This window comes from Rhipicephalus sanguineus, chromosome 3 (assembly GCF_013339695.2).
Source record: "Rhipicephalus sanguineus isolate Rsan-2018 chromosome 3, BIME_Rsan_1.4, whole genome shotgun sequence".
Taxonomy (NCBI): Eukaryota; Metazoa; Arthropoda; class Arachnida; order Ixodida; family Ixodidae; genus Rhipicephalus; species Rhipicephalus sanguineus.
Window position 1 is genome coordinate 157926144 of NC_051178.1, and position 24755 is coordinate 157950898.

General features: G+C 47.4%; 1 protein-coding gene across 1 annotated transcript in view; it reads left to right on the forward strand.

Annotated features, from left to right (window-relative positions):
• Window positions 1-24755, forward strand: part of LOC119387578 (ADAMTS-like protein 1) — a 251341-nt gene that overhangs the window by 143423 nt on the left and 83163 nt on the right. The window contains exon 2 of the mRNA XM_049413560.1: window positions 24151-24237. Coding sequence (XP_049269517.1) covers window positions 24151-24237 — 87 coding nt within the window. The remainder of the gene's footprint in view (window positions 1-24150; window positions 24238-24755) is intronic.

The window sequence follows — 24755 nt, forward strand, 5'->3', positions numbered from 1 at the left end:
TCTCCGTGCTTGGCAGTGACTGCGCTTCACAAACGATTTTTTTTTTAAAATTCGATTAACAATCCTTAAAAACTTCACCCAGTTCGAGGTATACGTATCAGATTTCTTTCATTGGCTCGGCGATCGAAGTTTCCTGTTTGGTCGTGTAACCAGTGGGGCCGAATCTGGTACGGACGAATTGAGCATTTGTTTTATTGTACCTCGGAAGGTTCTTTCACATTATTCTTTGCTTCGTATCTTGTTAAGAGCCCGTAACCATAGGCACCAAATGAGAAACAAGAACGACACGGACAAGCGACGTATTTACGTTCGTGTCATTAGCGTATCGTTTCTTTCCCTCTTTTTCCGTGATACATTTAGCAGGATTATAGATACGAGACACAACAAGCCCCAGAAATGTTGACACGAACATAAGACAACACCAAACATTTTTGCTCTCGTAAGGAAAATGAGAGCAACACTAGCAAGACTTTTTTTTATAGTACAGCAGTAAAAAAAAAATCACACTCACATCTCTGGACTCACAAACATCGTCCCGCGAATAAGAAGTGCGTCCAAAGTAAAAAAAAAGATCTCTTTCGGTAAAAACGTTCGTAAGACATTTCAGCCAATTCTGACGATGATCGAATAATTAGCTAAGGCGGCCAGCCAATGGCAAATAGCATTAACGAAAGAATAACTTTGTGAATACGGCCTCTGGCCTTTACTATAAAAGTGTGCCAACATTACGATATCGGTTGGCCGCTTACGTTTGTTAGCGGACATGTTCGCCGCACGAAGTCCAGTCGATTAACATGTTACGGCCACGGCACGTGGTAAATCAGAAAGATCTCGTGTGAGTAAAATGTGTTTTCGCATTGACGGTCTCTTTTTTTTTCTTTGGTACGCTCTTTGTTTAATCTCGGTGCACTGTGCAGCGCTTTCCGAACGAGGTCGAAGCATACTTCGCGAGTCGGCGGGTTTGCTTGAGCGTCCCTTGTAGATTTCTATCTTTCCTTAAACAGTGGTTTGCGCGGTTATCGAGCTCTTGCGAAGTCCACCTTTTAGATGTGCAAGTGCTTCAGTACAATAGCGGTTGATTCTTCCATAGATAAAATAATGGGGACATTGCAGCCCATTTCAGAGAGAGAGAAAGAGGGGGGTAGGGAGAGTGGGGAAGCGGTGGAGGTTGGGGGAGGAGCTAAAGGCAGGGAGCGGTATAGGAAAGAAACAGAACGACAGAAGGCAGGGAGGTTCCCCAGACGCATGTACGGTTGGCTACTCTTCGCTGGGGGAATGGGAAAGGGGAACAGAAAGATGAGAAAGGTGAGCGATCGTCGATATAGACAACGGAGCCACCCCATCTCGGAGTCACGGCCTCCTGTTAGAGCGCTCGCTCCGGCTGAAGTAGGTCGTGGGTTCGATTACTGCCACCGCGGGCCAAGGCGACTACACTCGGCCCCTTGGGAAAGAAGCTTGCGCCCGTCGAAGAAAACTTGTGAGCAGTACACAAAACATAGGAGCTGAGCCGCGATCCGTACACAGACTGCTTACGTGTATAGGGCCATCTTTACCACGTTCACACCCTTATGACGAATAAACACATATTTCATCCAAGCTTGAGGACGGCGTGGCTGAAAATACAAGACCGTGAAGAACGAGACGAGTCTCTCACGTCTGTGCATTTTTTTTTCCGATAGTAGAACTTGGAACTATTATTCCTAGCATACTGGGTGCGTTCACACAGTCCATAAGTTTGCATAAAGGGTTCTCAACGTTTACCGAAACTGTACATTCCACACAGAGTTGCCATCACAGGAAGTTAACCCAGCTAGCACCATTACGCCCCTTAAGCGCAGCTAAGTACGCCTGTAACAATATGAAAAAAAAAGGAACTTTCATGTTGCACCTAAATATATCCAGAGCAAGGTTAATTCACTAGGAAGCGTTTTGTTGGTGACGTGCTGTCTATACGGAACGGTATTCTTTACAGATGCCTAGTAGTTGTTCTGCATATGGTGAACTCGTTGGCACTACATGTTCGCACCGCACTCCGCACCGCGCTCCAAAAAAAGGAAGAAAGAAAAAAAAAACTACTGGCTGATAAAATAACTAAGCATTCAAGTCACTGGCACCACCCTTTCACTGAAAACACGCGTTCTGAATAGACCTCTTATTTGACGCTGCGTGTATTAGCTCGTCTGAACGTCCACGGCTATTTGACCCACTGGCCTCTTTGACATTTATCGACCACTCCTTCGTTTTGCTTTCTAAAATGATGGATTGCTGCTTCTTGCGAATGTACTAATCAAGGCAAGCAAGGTAAACATAATTAACAAAGCTATATTTAAACTTACCTCGTAACTCGCTGCCGTGCACGTGTTCCTGTTAATTATACGCAAAGCGTTTCGCATTTGCCATTCTCGCCAATCCGTTAACCACCTGCAGCAACTGTCTAAACAGCATTTTTGTGTGTGTGTGTGTGTGTGTGTGTGTGTGTGTGTGTGTGTGTGTGTGTGTGTGTGTGTGTGTGTGTGTGTGTGTGTGTGTGTGTGTGTGTGTGTGTGTGTGTGTGTGCGTGTGTGTGTGTGTGTGTGTGTGTGTGTGTGTGTGTGTGTGTGTGTGTGTGTGTGTGTGTGTGTGTGTGTGTGTGTGTGTGTGTGTGTGTGTGTGTGTGTGTGTGTGTGTGTGTTTGTGTGTGTGTGACCTACTTGGCGTTGGAACGGCAGATGTTAATATCCCTCCATGTATGTTAAACTGCGGAGAAATCGATCTGTCTTCGCTACGAAAAATAAAAGTGAACGCAGAAGTAAGATGCTTAATATCGAAGCGCCAAAGGAAGTTTCACGATTTCTGCCTGTTGAGGAACACGTAAGTTCGTCCCAACTAGGCTGGCATACATGCGCCTATACAAGCGGCGGCGCGTATGGTGTTAGCGAGAACCCACGCAGCTGTGCGCGCGTGGTATGCACGAACAAGCGCGTTACACGAGTTCCCAAAACGCGCGCACGTATCTTGCGGAGAAGCCGCAACGGCGCACTTCCTTACATCGGCGCCCCAATTCCCGCGAAACATCTGCGACGAAACACAACACATCGCGCGCAACCAACGCGTTAATTAGTTAGGCTTTGGTTGGGCGAGTCAAATAATGAAGGATGTGGTGCGAGGCCTTGTCATGGCTGATAATCATGCGCGCGAAATGGCACGCAACATCACCCCAACAGAGTGTTGTTTGTTCGTACTATACGTTGGAATGTGAATAAAGACACGCGAAAACACGAATCAAGGAAGCGTGGCCCATGTTTCCCGTCGACAAACGCTACACGATGAGAAAAACGTAATTGGGAGACCGCATCGTTCCTGCATACCGCAATACACGGCCAGCTCCTATAACAAAAAAAAAGTTTTGTTTTGTTTCATCACATCACTGGTCTATACCTCTCAACACCGGCTGCAACTCTCATTGAGGAGCTGATCGATCGCCAGACAATGAATGAACGACGTCACGCACTGAGAGAATACGAAAACAAAGTACAAAGACAATCCGGACGACAAGACAAGACGGATTGTGGTGCAACCATGCCGCGCTCTTCTTCTATGCCTTCCTCACGTCCACAAGGTTGCTCGCACCTCGCCTCCAATCAGGAGACGCGTGCATCGCGGCCAACCGTCGAGCACCACGGGTTCCTCACCGAGCCCATCACGAAGTCGGTAACGATTGGAACAGAGGTGACGAAAAAAAGAACAGAAAAAAAACAATACACATATACTGCGGGTTGTACGAGTATATGCAAGAAAACAAAAACAACAACATGGACAGGTGCGAAATGGGAAGGATTGAACTACGACGAGACAACAGCACGACGAGGTTCGTGGCCGCGCTCATTCTCGTAAATATTGGGATTTCCAGCCCGAAATCGACGGGTGGCCTTCGTGACGCGCTGACGGACGGTCACGCAGCGAGCGACGCGGTTGGAAGCCGAACACACCGTGTAGAATAGGAGAGTAGGAAACACGCAAACAGGCAGCGCTATCTCCGATGAAAGCCGTGCAGTAAGCAATGATGTTTACATCAGCTAAACGAGGATCGGGTACACGAAGATGCGCCCTCCTATATAAATGGCATGCGTGATTGCAGGATCCGTTGGTCTCCGTGGACAGGTGGTGGCTGTTGTTGTCGATAAGACATACAGAGAATCGGCAAGAAATAAACGGAAGTTAATTTAAGACCGAGTAGTAGGAAGTGCATGAGACGCGAAACTTTATTTTGTGTCCCTGCTGAGGTGAAGGGAGGAGAGGGCCCGGTAGACCAGCCCTACCGGAGCCCCCCCTTCCCCAGGCAGCGGCCAAGCCTTGAGTCTTGGCGGCGTTTTCGGCCAGCTGGGGACTGCCCAGAGTTGGTCCTCCGGGCACGCACTGAGCAGCGTAGCCTCCCACTGCATGAAGCGTATATAATTACAGGGTGACCACAGTAGACGGCCACTCACACTAGTTCATGGCTGGCCCTTTTGCTGAACTTCACAGCGTACAGTGATTTAGTGTTTGCAATTTTAATCATGCCTTGTCTCGTGTGTTTTTCATTCATTCATTCATTCATTTTTCTTCGGTGTCATTCATATGACGCATGCGTCCATTGTATCTCGTTCGAACCCTCTTCCGTATTGGGACGCGTCATATTGCAGCCAGGCTTCTGCTGTTTTCTACATCGCGGTATACTTCCCCTTTTAACGGCCATCAGGACCGTCCGCCGCTATGAAAAGCGGAGATGTCGATGGTGGATATAGATAGCTCTTGTGAGTCATGCTCCAGAGCTTTATCACTTGAACTGTGACGGCTTGGAGCAGGTGCCTTGGGAAAACCACAAGTTGCGCAGGCAACTCGTCTTGGAGACGCTGAAAATATATAGAGTATACTACTGCTCTCGAAGACGTGCGTGCGATACGTACATCTGAGGAGATCGCTTGACGACTGTGGGATGAAAATCTGTAACTCATACACTTCGGCTTGATATGATAAGTACACGTGCGTATATTTGAACCGTGAGCATTCCCTCTCCTGCTGCACTTACACCTCCTCCCTCCGCTGCAACACGCTAGAACGTGAGCCGACTTACCATTAATTAGCCCATATTTTAATATAGGCACGAATCTCACTTCATGCTTCTCCTCGACAAAGTACTAGGACACATATATCTGTTTGTTTTTTTTAGTTTTTTACAACTATGTAACACATGAATAGCAAAACCGCACATGCGGTTTTGCCATTCATGTATTCATGTATTTGCTCAAATGATGCAGGAATTGGTTTCTTCCACCCTTTCACTTGTATGCACTGTTTCCGATGGAGGTATCACCGCGCCGCCATAATGCCATCTTCAACAGCTCGTCCTGAACAGCAGCTCTCTTTAACGTACAAAAAACTCACAGGGTCCCTTATGCACACACCTAAGACGACTGGAAGGCGAAAGCCATCTTCTTTTTCTTCTCCGTCGATGTATTGTTCCTGCCCCGTTACCCTCCGAAATCTTTCTGCACCTAATGTGGTTTTTCATTGGCTCCAGTATCGGAGGCACCTCACCTGGTTTTTCACTGCCTCCGTGATGGGCCCACCGTTGACCAAGCTAAAATGCATGTGATGACGTCCGCATGTGACGTCACTATGACGTCACCAATCTTGGTTACCTGTGACGTCATGAAGGCGTCATATGATGACGTCATCACGTGACGATTTTTTTTTTTTCATCACTCGTGTGGACGCCGACGGGAGACGCCGACGCGGAACGCCGGTCAATTTTCGCGTTCGACGAGGCATCTAAGCCTTTCGACTTAAAATACCGCCGCGACGTCGCCGCAACCCCCCTATTAGCTGAAGCCTGACAACACGATGTTGACACCACGGTGAACCATACTGTTCGAAGTTCTGCACCGTTTTTTTTTTTTGCCATCTATAGGGACAGCGTTCGAACTGCGCCAAGGAACGCCCAACACAGCGTCCCTCTCGTTCTGCGCATACGGAGCTCTCTCAGTAAAGGAAGGCGGGGACCGTTGCTCGCAACAAACAACACACAGCCGCCGGCGGCGGCGTCGTGCGCAAGCAGCTATCGACAATTCGTTGGCTCATCCATCTTGAGCCGCGCTTTGTTTCGGCCGATTGAATGCCTCTTCCTGTTTCCCCTCTCGATTCCTCGGGCTGCGTATACACACGCTCGCTGATTTCCAGGTCCGGGACGAGCGATTTCCAAGAAAGGCTTTCGTGCCACTTCCGTCCCATCATTCCCTGCTCGTCGTTTGCCTTAGCTCCCTCCTACAGTCATTCTGTCTCCTCTGTTCTTTCTTACTTTTCTTGTTTCGCAGCGTTTTAGAAGACCGCGTTCCTTGCGACTCTGTACGTGCATGATGGAAACAAATGAAGCGAGTCTTGTAGGCCGCCATGCAGGACGGAGATGGCGCAATATGCTGATATATTGAGTCACCGCGCCTCGGAAACTTCGAGCGTACTACAGTCGGCAGTGCATGCATGCTCACATAGAAACGGCCATTGTCTCCGAGGCGGTTTCAATCGTTAGTTTATCCGCCAGAACGACGACTCGTTCTCTGTAGTACGTTTATGTGCTTTACTTACGGAGATACGGCTGTTTCTCTTTGACTCCTCTGTGTTAGCGTATTTGGAAAGTGCCGTGTGCTCGTTACTGTCATGGCAGTGAGGTTGCTTCCTGCGGCACATCTCTGTTTTTATGAAACAGCTACTGACAGCGATATTTCACTGAAGTATACACAGAATGATCTTTTACTAACTGGCTCATCGTGGGCTTGAATTCATTTTGCTAGGACTTCCGGGAACTTCCATTGGCTTAGTAGTTATAACTGTTAACACGTTGGATACGAATTCGGTGTGCCCTGCGACAAGGGGGACAAGGCTTCGAGTTGCGCGTCTACGTGCGTTAATTAACATGTTGATTTTGGCGAGTTGGAGTAGCGAAACTATTGCTCGCAACAAGCGCAGATAGGGCACTAAACTCAATAATATTTATACGCAGAATGCTTTCCACAAAATGTTTGTACGCATCACGCGCACGCGTACACTCTAAAGGGACCCAAATATAAAACGACTCGTAAGTTTCGTGCAAAATGGCCGCTGGCAGGAATGCAACAAGCAGGAGACTTTAAGGGAGTTAGAAGATGCAGCATGAGCTTAAGGTACATTTTTTCAAAAACATTACAGAATTGGATTCGCGAATGTACAAACGCACGTACCTGTATCTTGATTATGTAGCTTACAGCGGAGATTAAATGCGAGGCATGTATGAAAGCCATAAAGGCAAGGAAACTCCAGACGCATGTATGCATCCACCTCTGACATGCATGGTTGCATACACGCATACAACTAATAGCAGCAAGTACATGGGTAAGGATGTATTAGGTATTTTCGTTGTATGCCTGAAGGCAGCATTGAGCCTACAAAGTTTTACAGGGCTATCGCACACTTGACGTTAGCACCCCGTGTCACTTTATGGATGCTGTAACGTAAAGCCTGACGTCATAGTTACGTGCTCCAAAAGTTTGCTACAATTAATGGAAACTTTAGGCGTTAATCACACTGCCATACTTCAGGACTCCTATCAGCTTTATTTAGGGGTCACGCTAGGTGGCAGGGTGACCCCGAGCTTACGAGCTCGGGAACACTGTTTCGGAATATTAAAAGTTTATTTCATCATCATCATCATCATCATCTTTCAGTTAGTGCTCGTTTACTGCTCTCTGGACAAATTATACCATTTAAATATAAATACGAGAAGAAATGCGCAGCTGCTACATGAATTATCGTGCTTAGGAGCAGGGCAGTGAATTCAACGGGCTTTACATGTATATCTGTTGCATATATTGGGAATGCTGCGGAAATCCCATAATGATCGTCCTTTATTCCCGCACAAATACAAAACAAACGAATGAGATAAACGCCCGCTGCATACGCTGTAAAATCTTTCAAGTTTTTTTTTTTTTTTTACTGCCCGACAGGCACACCTAGAATCATCGAGGCCGAAACGTGTGAACTCCGTTTGCCAGCTCGAGGGTCATTACGTATCATTCACCTGCGTATAAAAGTCAGACGCTTCCGTTTGAACGAGGATGACCAGGCAGTTTCGGAGACCACTTAACGCCCGTTGCGCGCCAGCGTGAAGCAAACAGCATCGAAACGAGAGAAATAACATGAACGAGAACCGTAAACTGTCGATTTACGCGCATTTCGTGCACAAGGCACTCCCGTAACATACGTACGGGCAATCAATCGAGAGGTATAGGTGGAGCGAGCATATATACGGGACTGACGTATCCGCGCGTTAAATCTATTATTAACCTGGCGGGGCTGCGCAGAACAAGGTTTGTCCCTTTCCATCTTCTTTTTCCCACTCTCGGGCGAGAATCATTGTTGGCCGCCCTAAACACTCCACATTACGGAACGATCTTGACGCAGGTTCGTTCTGTTCTCTGCGTGGCACGACCTCCCTTTCCAATACCGTGGTCATCGCGCGAGGTCAAACCGTGCGGAGAACTTCTGGTGGCACGGCTCAGTGGCCGATAGCGACGCTGAGACGCACACTCGCAGACAGACACAGTCAGAGAAAGAGAGAGTGAGACAACAACTAAGGGAGAGAGTGAGAAAATCGGCGTCGGTGCCTTCTTGAAATGCACTCGAAAAAGCAGAAACGTGTCTGCGGCGTCGCACAGAGCTTCGCGCGGCGGGCACGCAGCAGAGCTCCGCACACCCACACGCAAAACAGGCGAAGAATTCGGCGCACTCACGACTGGCGACCCATGCTCAAGACTCGTTCGCTACCCCCCCACGTCCATGCAGAAAGGCCGTGAACGAGGAATCAAAGAGATCGAGCGCTCTGTAATTTGGGACTGCGCACTAAACGGACCCACCGCCCTGCTGGAAAAAGCACCCCTCCCTCAACCCCCCGCACTCCTGCCCCCCACCCACCCCCCTCCTCCCCACCAGCTTCGTGCGTTGTCTTCGCGCCAGTCTTTTCCATCGTATGCAGGAAAGCATTCCTTCTTTTTCTGTCTGTCTTTTCAAGTTTGGATTCGTGGCGCAGTTAGAGAAAGAAAACATGATGCAAAAATAGTGCGTGCCCGTCATCTGCTGCAGCCTTTTCTTCTGTTTGGGCGGAAGAGAAAGACGTGAGCGTCTGTAACCAGGGGGCGCGGTGCGGTGCCGAGGTAAGTAAGTACACGAGGCGAAGTAAGGACTCTTTCGACTGACGTATTGCCGGAAACGATGAAGCACGTGCCCCCTCCGCGGTCGCGGCGATTTTTTGTTGGCGGCGCGGTGTCCTTTTCTCCCACAATCGGCCGATGAAAGTTGATGCGCGTGCTGATTTGGCGTGTCGAATGAGACAGTGATGAAAACTGGCATGTCCGTTATTGAGTGTTCTCACGTGCAATTAAGAAGGTCAGCCAGTGTTCCCCAAAACATTTTACGCTATAAGTATTCGAAGAGGAAGTGCCAGGCAATTGTGGCACTAGGCGTATCATTAGCGAAACCGGCTGGTTAGTGGAAACGAGGAGTTACGAACTGAAAGCTCTGTGAACTTGTCCCCTGTATTTTACTGCAATTAGCAAGAGAGGGAGAGAGGTAGAGAGGTAGAGAGAGGAGAACTGTGCAAACTTAATACAATAAGGATTATCCTTCAACACATGGCCGGCATCCACATTGGGGGATGATTGAAGGGTTAGGCATCTGTATGCCGAGATAATGATTAGAAGAAAACGAACTTCCACATTTCAAGGCGTAAATAAAGGACTAGTACGCAAGTGAGAAGCGAGAGATGATAAAGGGACGATTATATTTTGAAGGGGATAATATGGAGATTCGTCCAACAGTTTGTAGTGGAAGAGATGAAAAATTCGTGAACATAAGGTGTTGCTGGAGCCGACGTTTCGACAAGCGGACTTGTCTTCTTCAAGGCTGCAACTGCCTTCCCAAGCGCGCCCACGTATGCGCTTCGTACCCTCTCCTACAACCCAAACAAAAGAGACGGAAAGGGCATCTGCGTAAACGTGTGGGGAAGGTCTTCAAACTTCCATTTTCCTCTGAACTTCTGCCTGTTTTTAGATTGTAGTCGAAATAATCAAGAATATGCATAGTAATAGTAACAATAATAAGAAATAGAATAGTGTTTTCCCTGTTGTTTGAATGAAATCGCACATATATAGCGTCAGACTCATCCCTGTGACTAGAAGCTCCAACGCGATTTTCCAAAGAAAAAAAGTCATCCATCTTGACACTTCAAGTCAAGACAGGCTTCAAAAAGTACTCTTCGCTGCGTCAAGATAGCAGGGAGTTTTTCCTTTTTTTTTTAGAAATTACGTATTCACCTTCAGTGTGCTGAGAGAGAGAGAGAGAGAGAAACGAAGAGGAAAGGCAGGGAGGTTACCCAAGCTTTGGCTCGGTCGGCTACCCTAAACCAACTCCAATACAGCTGCCAGCAGCGCAGGCAAAAATATGTGTGAGCACATTTGTCGGTCGTTTAACGTAACAGCATAACAAGTTTGGCTTCTCAATCTCTCCACAGAACCCCATGCATGACCAAACAGAAACTTGGCTCCATAGGACAAGGTATAATAATTAACAGACCAGAGCTAGGCGAGACACCCTTGTGGCCCCACGCAGCGAGCGATACATTTATTCTAAAGTTTAAGAAATACGGATGGGTGTTTCCTTTATGCAGGAGTAACTTCTTGGTGTATAAATGAATCCATGCACCTAAAAGAAGACAAGAATGGGGCTGACTAGGTCGTGCCTGGTCGGTCTGCTCTGTAAAATGGCGAAGCAGGAGGGAAATGACAAAAATAGTAGAAGAATAATGTCGGGACAATGGACTCGTTGTCACTTCCGGGTACTGACGCAGAGTGTCACAAGATCACACCTTCACTTTTGTACGTCACCTGGGTTCTGCGGCCGCTTTTGAGCGGCCGGTGAACATGGGGGTTGGGTGCATGAGCGGATAAATTTCAGGGGGGGGGGTTATGCTGGATGTCCTCATTCCCCTTAATATTTAATGTAGAAACTGAGTATGGGTGTTGATGACCTCATACCATGCTTTAGGTACACGACGTTATATAAGCTCAGCACCCCTCCTCTCCCTTTGAGAGAAATCCTGTCCGCCTCTGATTGCGTGCACACGTGTAGTGTGTCACCCACCTGTGAAGAGTTCTTACAGTCCCCGATTGGGTAATCTTAATCTGTCTATACCTGGTCAGAGTGAACACAGCTTATTAAGTGAATGACCCACATTGCACCAATGCACCAATGTTGCACCAACTCGCCCAGCATAGCACTCTCTGGGACCCACGTTGGCCCAACAGGATGAATTCGTTACTTTGACAATATAAAAAGAATGAAGGAAATCGATCCCTCCGTGAGAAAGCGAATTCGGCTTGCAGAGCTGTTAGCGAGTGTAAGGAGTATACCCAGGCACGGAGCATACGCATGACAGCATGTAAAAGCACTGCCAACATGCGGGCTTTCACAACGTCAACGTACGTGCGTGACTCGCTCAAAGAGGATTTCGATGGTCCCCAAAGACACGTAGTGCGGAAGCGATGAAGCCAAAAGAACATGTTTGCATCGCAAGCAACTAACCAGGCCACCTCATCGCTTTCACCAAATGAACGCGCCGTCACACTCCACTCAATCCGGTGCATTGATGTAAGCAGTTAGCGTGAGGAGAGCCTGTACAGTATAGATACTCTCGTCGGCATCGTGCCTATAGCTCCTATGAAAACTACCGTATACGGACGCCCTGTCACGCTCTGTTCGGTCTCCCGTAACGGAAGAAAAACACATACGAAATATGTCGCTGCGCGTACGGCAACTCACGCACAACTTACACAATCATGGTAGATTTGTAGGCACTTACGTTGCGTGCGGGGTGCCCGAGAGAAGAAAGAGGAGGAATCCTGATCTCAAATTGAGCCGCAGCTCATAGGCGAACAAGAACAAGGAGTGACAACCTGCCCCCCCCCCCCCCAATCCACCTTCCTGCCTTCCCTCTTTGTACTTTTACCTTCACAGGTCTTGTCTGGCTCAGTCACTGTTACGCCTTCACTGCAATGAGAGTGGATCGCTTGATCATTTCTTTTTGACATGCCGAAGGTTTAAAATTCAAAGAAAAGGACTACTAGAAGAACCCGTCCGAAAGATGAGCTTGAATGTGTCACTTCTGGTGGTTCGTTCATTTGGTGCTGCATCCACGTGAGCTATGTTTTGTTGCCGTATGCATTTTCTTACTGGAGATAAAAAGAATGAAACGCTATAGATGAACTAAGTACGGTTTATCTTTCGATCGTTTCGTTTTCGATCGCAGCGGCTGATTATTAGCTATACGTATTTTTAATCCAATTTTTATTTGTTTCTGTGAATAATGAGTTATTGCAAAACTATTTATTTCTAAACCTCCGTATTTTATAAAGCTATTTACCTTATGAAACAAGGCACCATCGCATTCATGGCCGATCCCGAGGGGTGGGTTGCGCCGAGCAACAAAAGAACAATCAACCAACCAACCTTTGTTCTCAGAGCATACTACCTCATGCGGAGATGTTGGTCGTGTCCGCAGGCTAGATCACGATGATATTAGGAACGTGCTAATCGGCGTTGAATCACAAACACAGTACTTAGAACACCGCGGAAATCGATACTGGACGAGAAATATGAATCGCGATGATTATTTAATATTAATATGTCTCTTCTCCGGCCGTAGCCGATATCTTCGATTTTCTCGAACTCTTTCACTCTAACGCAAGTCGTTACATAAAGTCACATTTCTCAAGGTATGCTGGGCCGTGCGAAAACCGGCTGATAGCTGCCGTGACGTCTGTAGATGACACACGTTAGGTTATCTAGAATTGACGGCTGGTTAGGCTACGTACTCTCTTCGTCAGACCACATAAAACGCACCAAGGACATGGTGGCTTACTCGCTCAAAACAACCGCTAGGGTGGATATTCTGAGCGTCTTTATGCTTGCTGCAGATACATTTCTTCTTAACTTTTCTGTAGTCGGTTGCAACTTAAAGTTCCGCCCGCAAAACTGCGGCGCGCTTGTCGATCACCATATGTAAGAGTGTCGTGCAAGCTGGATTCCTTTCGAACCGCTTTTTTCTGTGCTAACGTAATTGCCACGCATATTGAAAACTAAACATTCGTTGTTGCTACTTAAAAAGTAAGTGATGTTAGAATCTCTCTTGAAATTCGCCAGGGCGTTCAAGTTTTTGACTTAAAGCCAGCGATACGAACATGTGTCTGTATGGGAACACCAACTCAAAAGAGTGCTAAGCCGGGCTAGTTGGTAAGCGTTCATAGTAATTTTACAGCGCGAAAAAACGAGAGACAGAAGAAGAAAACTACACAGGACAAGCGCTTGTCCTGTGTAGTATTTCTTCTTCTGTCTCTCGTTTTTTCGCGCTGTAAATTTACTATGAACACCAACTGTCTGAAACACACGAAAAGAGCTTGACGCCACGAAAACGAGCTAGTGATGTTTTGGTTTCGTTTAGGCGATTTCTCCCTGGGTTGGGGCAGGGATGGCTGTGGCTGCTTGTATTCATTCTTTGGTTGTATAACCAACTACAGTTGAGCCGTTTGAACGGCATCGAACCGAAAAACAACCGCGACAGACTCGATTCGAGGGAATCGCGATCGAAGTATAGATACAGCCACACACGCTTTGCTGAAGTTTTTCGGCGCGCTTTTTTTTTCCCCCATTTGTGAACGTTTTGCTGACCCTGCGGTAGCGTGGCAAAAGTACACTGCGTACTGCGAACTGAAGTGCGTGCCTGCTTGAACTTATGTAAGTGACGCCGGGTTCCTCCTGTCGGCAACGAAGCTCTTCGAAAAGCTCTTTGCGTTTTTGCTCTTAACGGCTCGCCGAACAAAATCGATCGGCGCACGCAACATCGTTTTTTTTTTATGCGCAAACGCCACTTACCCCTCCTCTCACTCTCCACTCCTACCCATATGTCGTCTAGGCCTCCTGGACTTTTGTATTTGCATGCGAAGATACGCCTAAGGGCATGTACGGGACAAGGGTGGCGGTAGCGAGTGGCTACCAGGAGCACGCTAACAAATTAATGCCGCGAACACAGTAATTCGTATTCTTAGTATTATTATTTTGTCTTCATTTTGGGGAGAGGCTTTTTGCCTCCGTTTTTCTGTGCGCAGTCGCTCGCGTGCGACGCGACCGCAAACATCGTTCAGGTTTGCTGCTTTGCGGGCGTGTTTTGCCAGAAAGAAGCGATTCTCAGAACGCTGTCTTGCGGGCTTCGTGCTTGTAGACATGAAAGAAGCGGATCCTCGTCCCCGTGAGGTGCGCCGAAACAATATGTCATCGTAAATCGCACTTCTCTTCCCAATCGGCATGTAGTTCATCTGATCGCTGCAGCATTGTTATACAGGCGCGTTTTTTTTAAATTCTTGTATGTGCTTTCAGTAGGAGCAGATATATGTTTTTTTTCCATCTTGCGCTCAAATGCCTTCAGAAAAATATGCGAGAATCAGTACATATAGGATGTAGAACGCCTACTGACTTCTTGTAAACCGCGATGCCTCTCAAGTATACTTGTCAGTCTGCGTACACGTGATATGTCTATATACGAATTATACAAAGAAAAGGCGATAAAAGCTTCGGCTTCCCCTGGTCTTTTGTGGCTGATGGGCCTTCATTAGACTGCCTGCGCAAACGACAAATGTCAAAGCAACAACTGCTTGCGAAAGCAGCGGACTGCCACAGGGCACACCTCTTTTAGGAATAGTTTCGTTATACCCACATGAAACCAACAAGAAATGATGCATATTATAGAGCCTGAAGCTTTGACTAGATAAAAATGCGGATGTCACGCGCTATAGGCGCTGTAGGGGTAAGAACAGCGGAACGACAAGACGCGAATGACAGACGATGATGATGATGATGATTTCCTTGATGCATGGCTCACACCCACTCTGGGGGATTGGCCAAGAAACGATTAATTTTAGGTAGAAGTGACCACATATGATTTCTATGACTCCAATCCAAGCGCTCCTTGCCTTCGTCTTCTTCGCCTCTTTCGGCTGCCCACGGCATGCTGGCTCAAAACACCAGGTGGCATTATTCCCCCTCCCAACGGAGCATCGACTCGATGCTGACACACAAGAGATACACTGAAGGGGCCGATAAGGAAAAAAACTAAACAAGAGACAGCGTCTGACGATTATGAAGGTGTTGTTGTGGGCGTAAAGTAGTAGTCTGACGGACGCCGTAAACACGGCGTCAAGCTCTGAGCTTCGAACGATCTATTTCGGAGACCTCAGAGAAAAACGTACAGAGACTTTCCGAAGACTTTTTAACTACCGCCGTGATGACTCAGGAGCAATGGCTGCTTTGCGCGATGCGGCCGGTTCAATTCCAAGCATCAATGACGGCGAGACGCTGCTCCAGCTGACATCCCTATTTACCCCTTTACATGTTCTCCTCGATTCCACATTAATTTACACGACAATTTACGTCAACTTCACGTCAATACATGGGCGTCCGGAGGGGGGTGCAAGGGGGGGCAGCTGTCCCCCCTTGGAATTTCGGATAATAATTTTCTATGCAGTACGTAGCTTCAGGATTGCCAGCCAACTTTGCACGTTACACACTACTATTAACTAATATTGCCGGTGATGTCACGGCAGTGAAAGAAAAGCTACCTCTGTTGGATGCGAGCCCCCTCCCCTATCCCCCCCCCCTGCTGATGCACCCCCCTGCAAAAAGTTCTGCGGACGCCCTTGCGTCAATATTTACACGGTGCATCTCGTCATGCTAAAACACTTTTGCGTGGGTGCCAGTAGGCCTGTTTGAATGCTCGTCTAAGCCATAACTTGGCGAAATGCTCACGTCCTGGCCTCGATGACTTCCTGGGCAGCTCGATCACTGTTTTTCAACATTGAAGTAAGTGGGTTGCGTTGTCACACGACTACTCTTCCGCTCACAACGCATTCGTTTGGCTGAAAGAGAAATAAAAATGAAAGAAATAATAAAGCTACAAAAGCTTATTCAGAAACGAAGCTTTTCTTTTTGGCAATTTTTTTTTTTTGCGATTTCAACCCCGTTTGGAACGAGGCCGTTGAGGACCGGCAACCTAACTCGCGACCTGACGCTCCACGGTGGGGTCGCCACCGAACCTCGCCCTCTCGCCTTTTGTGCATTTACAAGCTCTGTTTACGGCTAGTTTGTACACTGCTTCAGGGATACGTATCTTGGCTAACATTGTAAAACAGTCGCATAGAGTGCATTTGTAGTCGCGCTTATAAATATATTATAACTAACATGCTCTGTTCAGAGCAACAGCATGGTTAAGTCTGTAGTAGAACAGCATACCCACTGCAGCCATCCGCTATGCGTACCTCTGCATGCGAAGACGTGACCGAAAGGGCCCGAGTTTCGCAAAGTGATTTGAAAGCTGTACGCACCGAGCTGTAAACTGAAAGGAAACCGCGGCGTTTAAAATGGGGCCCTCTCGCGGGTCGCGCATGACCTCTGTGTAAAACACGAAGGATAGGAGCGGCAGAACGCCTCAGCTATCCTTTTTAGGAGGCACTCCCTCGCGGCCAAACAATGCATTTCTGGCACACGCTTGACCTTGGGGGGCAACCCCGGAGGGCATTCCGTTTTTTGGCAAAGTTGCCGCGATGTTCTCGCGCACACACACACCGCTTCGTACCCCTGCCGCACCGCCCACCACCCCCTTCGAGCCGCTCTCCTGGCCTCCTTTGGTGTCCCGAGACTCTAGGTACATGCGCCCCCGCGGCGCGGAACATAGCCTCTTCTCTTCACCTGCATTCTTCCTGCTGCCGCCGAACTTCCCTCTGGGGGGGCCTAGGCGCATTCTTGGGGTTCGTGAACGACATCGAGTGGACCACGAAGCACTCGCGGCAGGCCAGACTAAACAGACGAGAAGAGAGTCTTCAAACGAAGGGAATGTATGTATAACATAAGAAGGGAAGGCAGGCGCTGTGTAGGACTTTCTTACTTGTAAATGTGTGAGCTTCACGATGTTTGGACGATAGACGAAATGTGGTAGGGCTTCTTTCTACCTGTTAAACTCGGGGAACGTAGAAGCCACACCTCTGACTCGCGGTCGATGAAGAACTGCAGGGACCATGGAAGGAAGCCCCGTTAAGACGCTTCGGAAAGGTTAAGTCCGCGCCTTCTGGAAAGCAGCCTTTCTAACCTTAACCACAGAAAGGTGGTAATTAGAAGAAGAAGGGGGCGGGGAGTAAAGTTAGAGGGCTACTTAAAGGAATGCCTTGTGAGGAAGCAGCTGTCTCCTAAAATAAACACAGCAAGGCCGAAGACTCTGGTTCGATGGCTGTTATGTAGAAGAAAGTGCCAATAATGATGACGGAAAGATGACGATAATGGCCGGTGCGTTAAGTGGAAACAATCAAGACAACGCTACTGCGGCGACACGTCGCGGACCAGGAAACGAACCTTGAAAGTGGATAAATAAAATGTTTTTCTTCCGAGTTAGTCTTATAAGATACCGTGACGGTGTTTTACCGCACGTTCCACTCAATTTGGCTGAAGCAACTCTTCTGGCTGTAAAACGTATCTTCTTTGCTTTTCTGCCCTGGATGCCGGAAACGGGGGGTGTCCCTTTGAGCCGGAGAACTTTACCCCAGCGTGAACGGTTGGAACTTGTGGAATAGACCTTTCCCAATTTTGAGTTCTCTTCACCGTTGGTTGGGCCGCCTTCGCTAATGGTAGGAGCAACACTAAGGCGTGTATTCACAGAAACATCTTACGCTGTACTTGTTAGTAACAGACGTTTTCACCCAATCGTGATGCAGGCCGTATCATTAGAGGAGTAAGCTATCCAATGGCACAACGCACTCGCGTAAAAAAAAAGCTTCGCGGCTTCGACCACAGTCTACTATTTCAACATAAGGCTGAGCGCAGTACGACTACGCACTGTGTAGGAGTTCAGCTTCATCTTTCACCCTCCGTGCTGACGTTTCGGCGTGCATCTGCGGGTGGGCGGCACGCGTCACACTCGCTCGAGATTAGTTCAACACGCATGCGCGCACCACCCCCAGCGCCCGCGCTCTGAGCCCCGTGACGAGCGCCAGATGGCGTCTCACGCGTGCGCATGCAAATTAATCTCCACACGTCACGAAATCCGTGCACCGTTGCAAAAGCTGGATCAACGCAAGCCTGGATTAGGCAAATCGTCAGTATTATAGGCTGGACGCCATTGTGGTCGGTGTCGATGAGACAGACGTGAAACGAAACTTCAGCCGAACCTCCTGGACAGATAACCTTGACCCTATCGAGGCCTAGTGACGTCGTAATGGTTGGCGCTCACCAAAGCTGAAGAACACAACGGCATTTCTTCATTGACCAGTGTTTGAGCCCCTTCCACCTTATTATGAGAGCCCCGCGGGATAACGGCACGATCGTCGTAGCGATGTAAAGTAACGAGAAACACAGAAGCCTTTTCGAGAATGATGTTTCCTAGCTAACATTTCTTGTTTATTTACGTCTTTCTCTTTCAGCGTTCACATTGCATGACTTCTAGCTTAGCGTTAGAGCTGCTATAACGCGTTAGATTGAAAGCTTTTGTGCGTGATTAGAGATGGATGATGCATTAAATGGAGTGCTATTGTAGTAAGCCTTTGAAGCAGAATGAACTTGGTGCGGGTATATATGTCTTGCATTGTTAAGCGCTACTTTCTGGCGTTCCTTGTTGGAGTTGTGTTACTTAATTAGGTACTATTACTGAGCAATCAACTGCGTAGCGCTCACGTTAATTTACGTCGCAATTGCCAGGCAAGGATAACCGAAATGGCGTGCCAGGTTAAAAGAAAGGGATATAGGGTGGCGTGTAACACGTGCTCCGTGTAATGGTAAGTTGATACGGCTCGCAAGCTAATGTTAATGGACCCCTCAATTGTTTAAATTTTCTACGATGACTATTCTGCGAAGACTATTCGCGAACATTATTCGCGAAGACTATTTGCATCCGGTCGCGACTGTAGGCGTAAGCAATAACAAAACTTACAAGCATTCGTCATAGTCTCTAGTGAGCCATTGATGGCACAGTCCGGTCCACCGCTGAAGGGAACACTCGAATTAACACCTCTCATATTGTTGGCCCCTAACAGCCAATCCCCGTGGAAAAATAGTTTGTGCACGGAACTAGTCTGCCAAAAGGAGTCACAACTGCCAACCAGCAGTAGTCGTATGCAAATCTAAGCCACTCTGATTTCGCAAAAGGGCGATATCTGAACATGCCTTGCGCGCAAGTGCTGCCTTTAACAGTGCACCAGATTGTGCATGACACCAATGCGAGGTGCTAACGGATATAACGCTCGGGCGCGCCTCTCTGACCTTACCCGTTGGCTAATATATAATAGCTCTTATTTGTGCTTCACTGCACGGAATTATTGACAAAATACGATACAGGCGGCACGCGTTAGTACACTGCAACGGCATCCAAAGAACATCGACGAGCGGCGTGCCCGATCGGCTTCATGCGTAGCAAAAGCGTGCACGAAACTAGCGGGTCTCTCTCTCCCTCTCTCTTATTTTGCATTGGAGAGGGCGGAACACGCCTCGTAGGTCTCTCGACGGAGGCAGCTGCGTGGCGAATGTTGCGCTAATTGAGATCTGCTGGGCGGGATACATTGCGCCTCGCAGTGAAACTGAAAGTCTCTGGCTAGCGATCTAGACTACAACCTGCGCGCAGGTAACCCTAAAAGCGGTTTCTTATGCTATGTATATACATACACCAGGTCTACGGCAGTATTAACGCCCGCACGTGTATACAAGTCGGCTGCTGTTTCCTTCTTCCGCAAGGCGAGGCCGCTTTTCTCTTAATGAGTTAACGTCGAAATAAAAAGCCTTGCGCCTTGTTTTGCACCAGTCAGGTTGTTTACTGCAACATACTTACCGCCGAACGAGAGACTTTGAGAAGCATTTAAGCTCACGAAACGTCCGTGGGGATGCAAACGGCGGTGATCGTTTTCCTATTCGTATACGATATATGCGTGGTTAGTTAACGTCGTTGCTTTGTTTGTCCCCTTTAAACCTGTGTATTTCTTCTGCTCCTTGTTTCATATGGTTAAATGAGCATTTGTGTCAGTGTTGACCCAATCGATCTGGAACTTCCCTTGCTTCTTGGAACAAGAACTGTAGGGTCTGGAAGTGATGAACACAGTTACGCCGTCGTGCAAACGAACACGTGAACATTGATTAAACGCTTTTACAACGGCGAGCTCGCCAGCCGAATCTAATACATAACTAGTAATAACACAAGTAATCCAACATAATGCCAGTGCGACACACAGAGAACATAACACACACAAAACAACATAACACATGCAATGTACCGGGAATGCGCCGTCGCCCACGTCCGACTCACCACGAGGACCCGTGGGAACGAGCCGCGGTATCATCCCCACGGACCCACCGCGAGAGACGTCCCTCCACAAACGATATCAAAAGCCCAAAAAGTCCCGAGTGCTCACCCTTATATGCATGCGTAACCTCGCTGCCGCCAGGCGACGCTGCTTGCGCCACCCCGCGATTACAGCGTTATCTCTCGCTCGGCGGTGAAACTAACCACGGTTAGGACTAATCCGTCGGAGGCTCGTGGCACGCGGCAAAAACGACTTTACAGAGGTTGACAGCATCCCCACAGAACACATGCTGCTGGAAATATAAGGAAATATCCTTTGCAACGGCTTTTCGACAACCGCAGACACGTCCAAGAGTTTCGCACCGTCAGATTCTGACAGCACTCTTGCGTTTTGCTTTCGGACACTTGCTTTCTGCTTTCATCACTGGCAATAATTACCATGACTCTATGTAGTCGCACAGTTATCAGTGTCAAAACAAAAAAGTTTACTGATTGATCTTGTCATTCATCCATCTGGAGATGCTTGTGCGTAGTGAACTGAAATAAACATAAAGTAAGAAAAACTTAGGAGCGAGCATTACGTCACGCAGACAGCTTTAGCAGGCGAACGCTCCGTGAACCCAGCAGTGACGGCCCGACACGTGACTTCTTGCGTCAAGATCACGCAAGAAACGAGACTTGCCGAGACTTCGGCGCTTGGTGCCTAGTAGCTTTTAATCGAAGTGTGCTTGTCCGGTCGACTCACGGATAAGGCTAAAAAACAGAACATAACCGGAAGTACTAAAACCTACCGCGCTTTCTGACGTTTTGATCACCTGTAATGCCTATACAGTAGGCTTCAATCGCACTTCGCAATGCTCCTTCTTAACTTTTTGCCTTGCTCCATGACAATAAAGCCTTGTACGCGCTTCCTTCTCGGATGATTGAGACGAGGAAGTGCTTTAATAATGTGACCTTGACGTCGGCACCTTTCACTACCAAAATTTGCGACAGCATAAAGATAAACCAACACACAGCGCATCCCGACCGAGCATTCCTTACCTTAATCCTTGCGAGGCTTAGGGTAGAGGGTATACCGCTAGATGGGATTCTCAAAATAGAACGCAGAAAGAGTGAGGAGAAAGACAAAAATACAGAAAAGATAAAACACAGCCGACTTTGACTGTGCCTGTCTCTCCGCATCGTGGCGTACGTCTCCGATGACTAAGTCAAGATGTAGGCCGTGTTCTCGTGTGATCATTCAGGAAAAAAAAAAAAAAAAAAAACACCTTCCGCAGAAGTAAAAACTTTTCAAGTGTTAAGGAAAATGATACAGTGATACATAGCAGGCCTATGACGGAATAATGCGCACGCCCAGCGTTACCGGCTGCGTCGTTTCCCATGCGGATTTACAAAGGCACCTCGTACATTTTCTGCCTTTTTTCGCGTCCATAAAATCATCATTGTTCTCATATTTAAGTGCTATATATACCATCTTCATTTTTTTTTACATTTATCAGTTTTCGAAAGCGAAAGGCGTCCAGAGTTCTCGCATCTCGGAAGCTCGCGTTACAACCCAATCTTTCCAAAAAGCGCTGTGCCTAAGTTACTACCCCCCCCCCCCCCCCCCCTTCTGTCGGCACATTCGTTTCACGCCCACTCTCAACACACACCACAATATTTTTCACTTTCTTTTGTTCGCTGCTATAATCTGAAGCGACGCTAATGGGTTTGCTCGCGCGTGTCTAAGGGCTTATCTGTGATGCGTATTCAATCTGCGATGGACGTGTAGAAACACGCGGACGCTCAAAAAGCAAAAAAAAAATCAGACGCGAGTCGAGCGACCGTAACTATAATTTCCGCGACTGCAACTCGTCTCTCTATGCCGAGTTATGACAGTCTATACGCACGGTCTAAAGTAAACGAATCCGCGCGGAAAATTAATGCGGCGCCTCAGTTTGTTTGCTCATCTATGATGCCTGTGCACTCCTCCCAAACTCGAACAACGTTTAATTGAATGCGCGTTTCGCAAAACAATAAAAAAATAAAAAAATAAACTAGCACCGCGTTCGTCATCTCGCGAAACACGCTGTGGCACCACCACGGTCGAGTTCTAGTTAATCACAACGGCACGCGTACGAATTACAGAGTTGCGCAAAGCTTCATAACCGTGGGAAGAACACCGCTGCATGCCACAACGAACGCGCGGTAAATTTTAAAGAGTAAGTTACGCGCGAACGGTTGTTTAATAAAAATAAAAATAAAAAATCCCGAGTTTCACACCGGCCGTGGGAAAACATGGAGGTATACGTACGTGTGTCGTCCGTGTTTCAAGAAACTCTTGTTTGGCGAAAGGATATGTACAACGTTTCACAGTTCGCGCGCACATGGATGATGTTTACTTAAAAAACAAAAACAAAAAAAACACGCAAACGAAACAGACCGCGTTGTATGTACCTCGAGCTCGCTTCTGGTACCATCATAAGTTCAAAGCTGTTCGTCTTTCCTTTTTCGTAAGAGTTACATTAAAAAAAATTTTTTTTTTTTACGAAGCGTCGGAAGAAGCGCGCAAAACTTGCCGTAATGAAAATAAGGAGTTCGAAAAATTTTTAACGAGGTATTAACGGCGCTCAACTCGCTTCGTCGCCGTGTATTCTTGCCGAGACTAGATCTGTTCTTTCTCGGTATTTGCTTGTTTTTATTTTTTATATATTTTTTAATGAGATCCGGCGATTGCGCACAAGGCACATCATACGCTCACTTCCTACACGGACGGACTGGCGCCGTAAAAATGAACGCTCTCATAAACGAGTCCTTTTTTCACCGCTTACAAAAAAAAAAGAAAAAAAGAAAAAGGAAAGAAAAAGAACACCAAGTCATACAGGTTTTACCTTTTATTACCTCGAGGGAACACTGGCCAGAGATTAAAAGAAATTGAACGGAAAAACAAAACAAAACAAAAGTTCAGTGGGACGAAGAGGGAGGGCCTCGACGGTAATATGGCAAAGCGACCATTATGCATTTGCGCGAAACATACGGGAATTAACACCGTGCCTTATATGCTTCGGTGTACGCTCACACATTCGCTGCGCACACGTGTGCACGTCGATATATTCTATAAGCCCGCAGTTCTTCCAGTCCGCTGCCTCTCGAGCGCGGTATATAGAACGTATATTTCCGCTACTTTTTTAACAACGACAAATATCCCGTCGTGAAGCTATAATCTCCCCCCGCGCGTTTGCCCGTGCTTCGGGGATTTAAGCGGACTTTCGCGCTGTGAACATCGATGAAGATGTAATCCCTGCCTCGTTTTTGTCGCTTCGTATCGTTTCCGGTTTAACTCTATATAGAGGAGGTTTATTTTTCTTAGGGTTTGCCTTCCTTCACGGTTCATTGGTTCCAGTATGATAAGAGTAAAAGAAAGCGAATTACAGAACGAGGTCGGAGCGGTTCGATACGGTTTTGTTCGGGCCTTGTACGTGGCTTGTCGAAACAGCTGTCCGAAACATTTGTTTGTTTGTTTTTTTTTTGCGCGTGCGCGTGCGTTGTATGTGCGCATTCATGTGTAGGAGCGTGAGTGCGCGACTAACCGACCGACTTGTTTATTCATTGATTGATTGATTGATTGATTGATTGATTGATTGATGATTGATTGATTGATTGATTGATTGATTGATTGATTGGCTCGTTGATTCGTGAATAATTGGTTAATCTTGCCCTTGTTTCTTTCCCTTTTTTCCATTGAACAGGTAATCTTCTGGTCCTGCGGCTTGGCGCGCTTGGAGGCATCTCCGAATCCAGAGGATGAAGACTCTAGTACAGATCTCAGCATCGTAGTGAGTAACCAAATTTTCACTGCGCCACACGATTACAAGTTGCGTTTGAGCAATATTCTTCAATCTGCCTGTAACGAAAATGTGACAGCGAAAGAGGAGAATAAGTAAACTGCTGCCGGGCATTTACGATCGCATCTCTATGATAAGAATAAACTTGATTCGGTAATGGTGTAGTACACTAATGATACGAATACGGGGCTTACATTGGTTTTCTCTGGCGAAAAATATCAGGAGTCGGGAGGCATCCACTCCGGCGTTGGGAAGGAAGGAACAGTAGAGAGAAGGAAGGCAGGGAGCTTAACCAGCTGAGAATAACAGATATGCTAGCCCACACTGGGGAAAGGGATGGGGGAATTTGAAAGTTAAGAGGCGCAAAGAAAGAGAGAGAGAGAGAGAAAAGGAGGGGGAGCACGCACACAACGCAACAGTCCGCCAGACTGGTGCTGTGTACGGAATCATTATGAGTGTATAAACGCCTGCCCAAGTGTGTTGTCTTAAAAAATTTCAACAGTGCATTC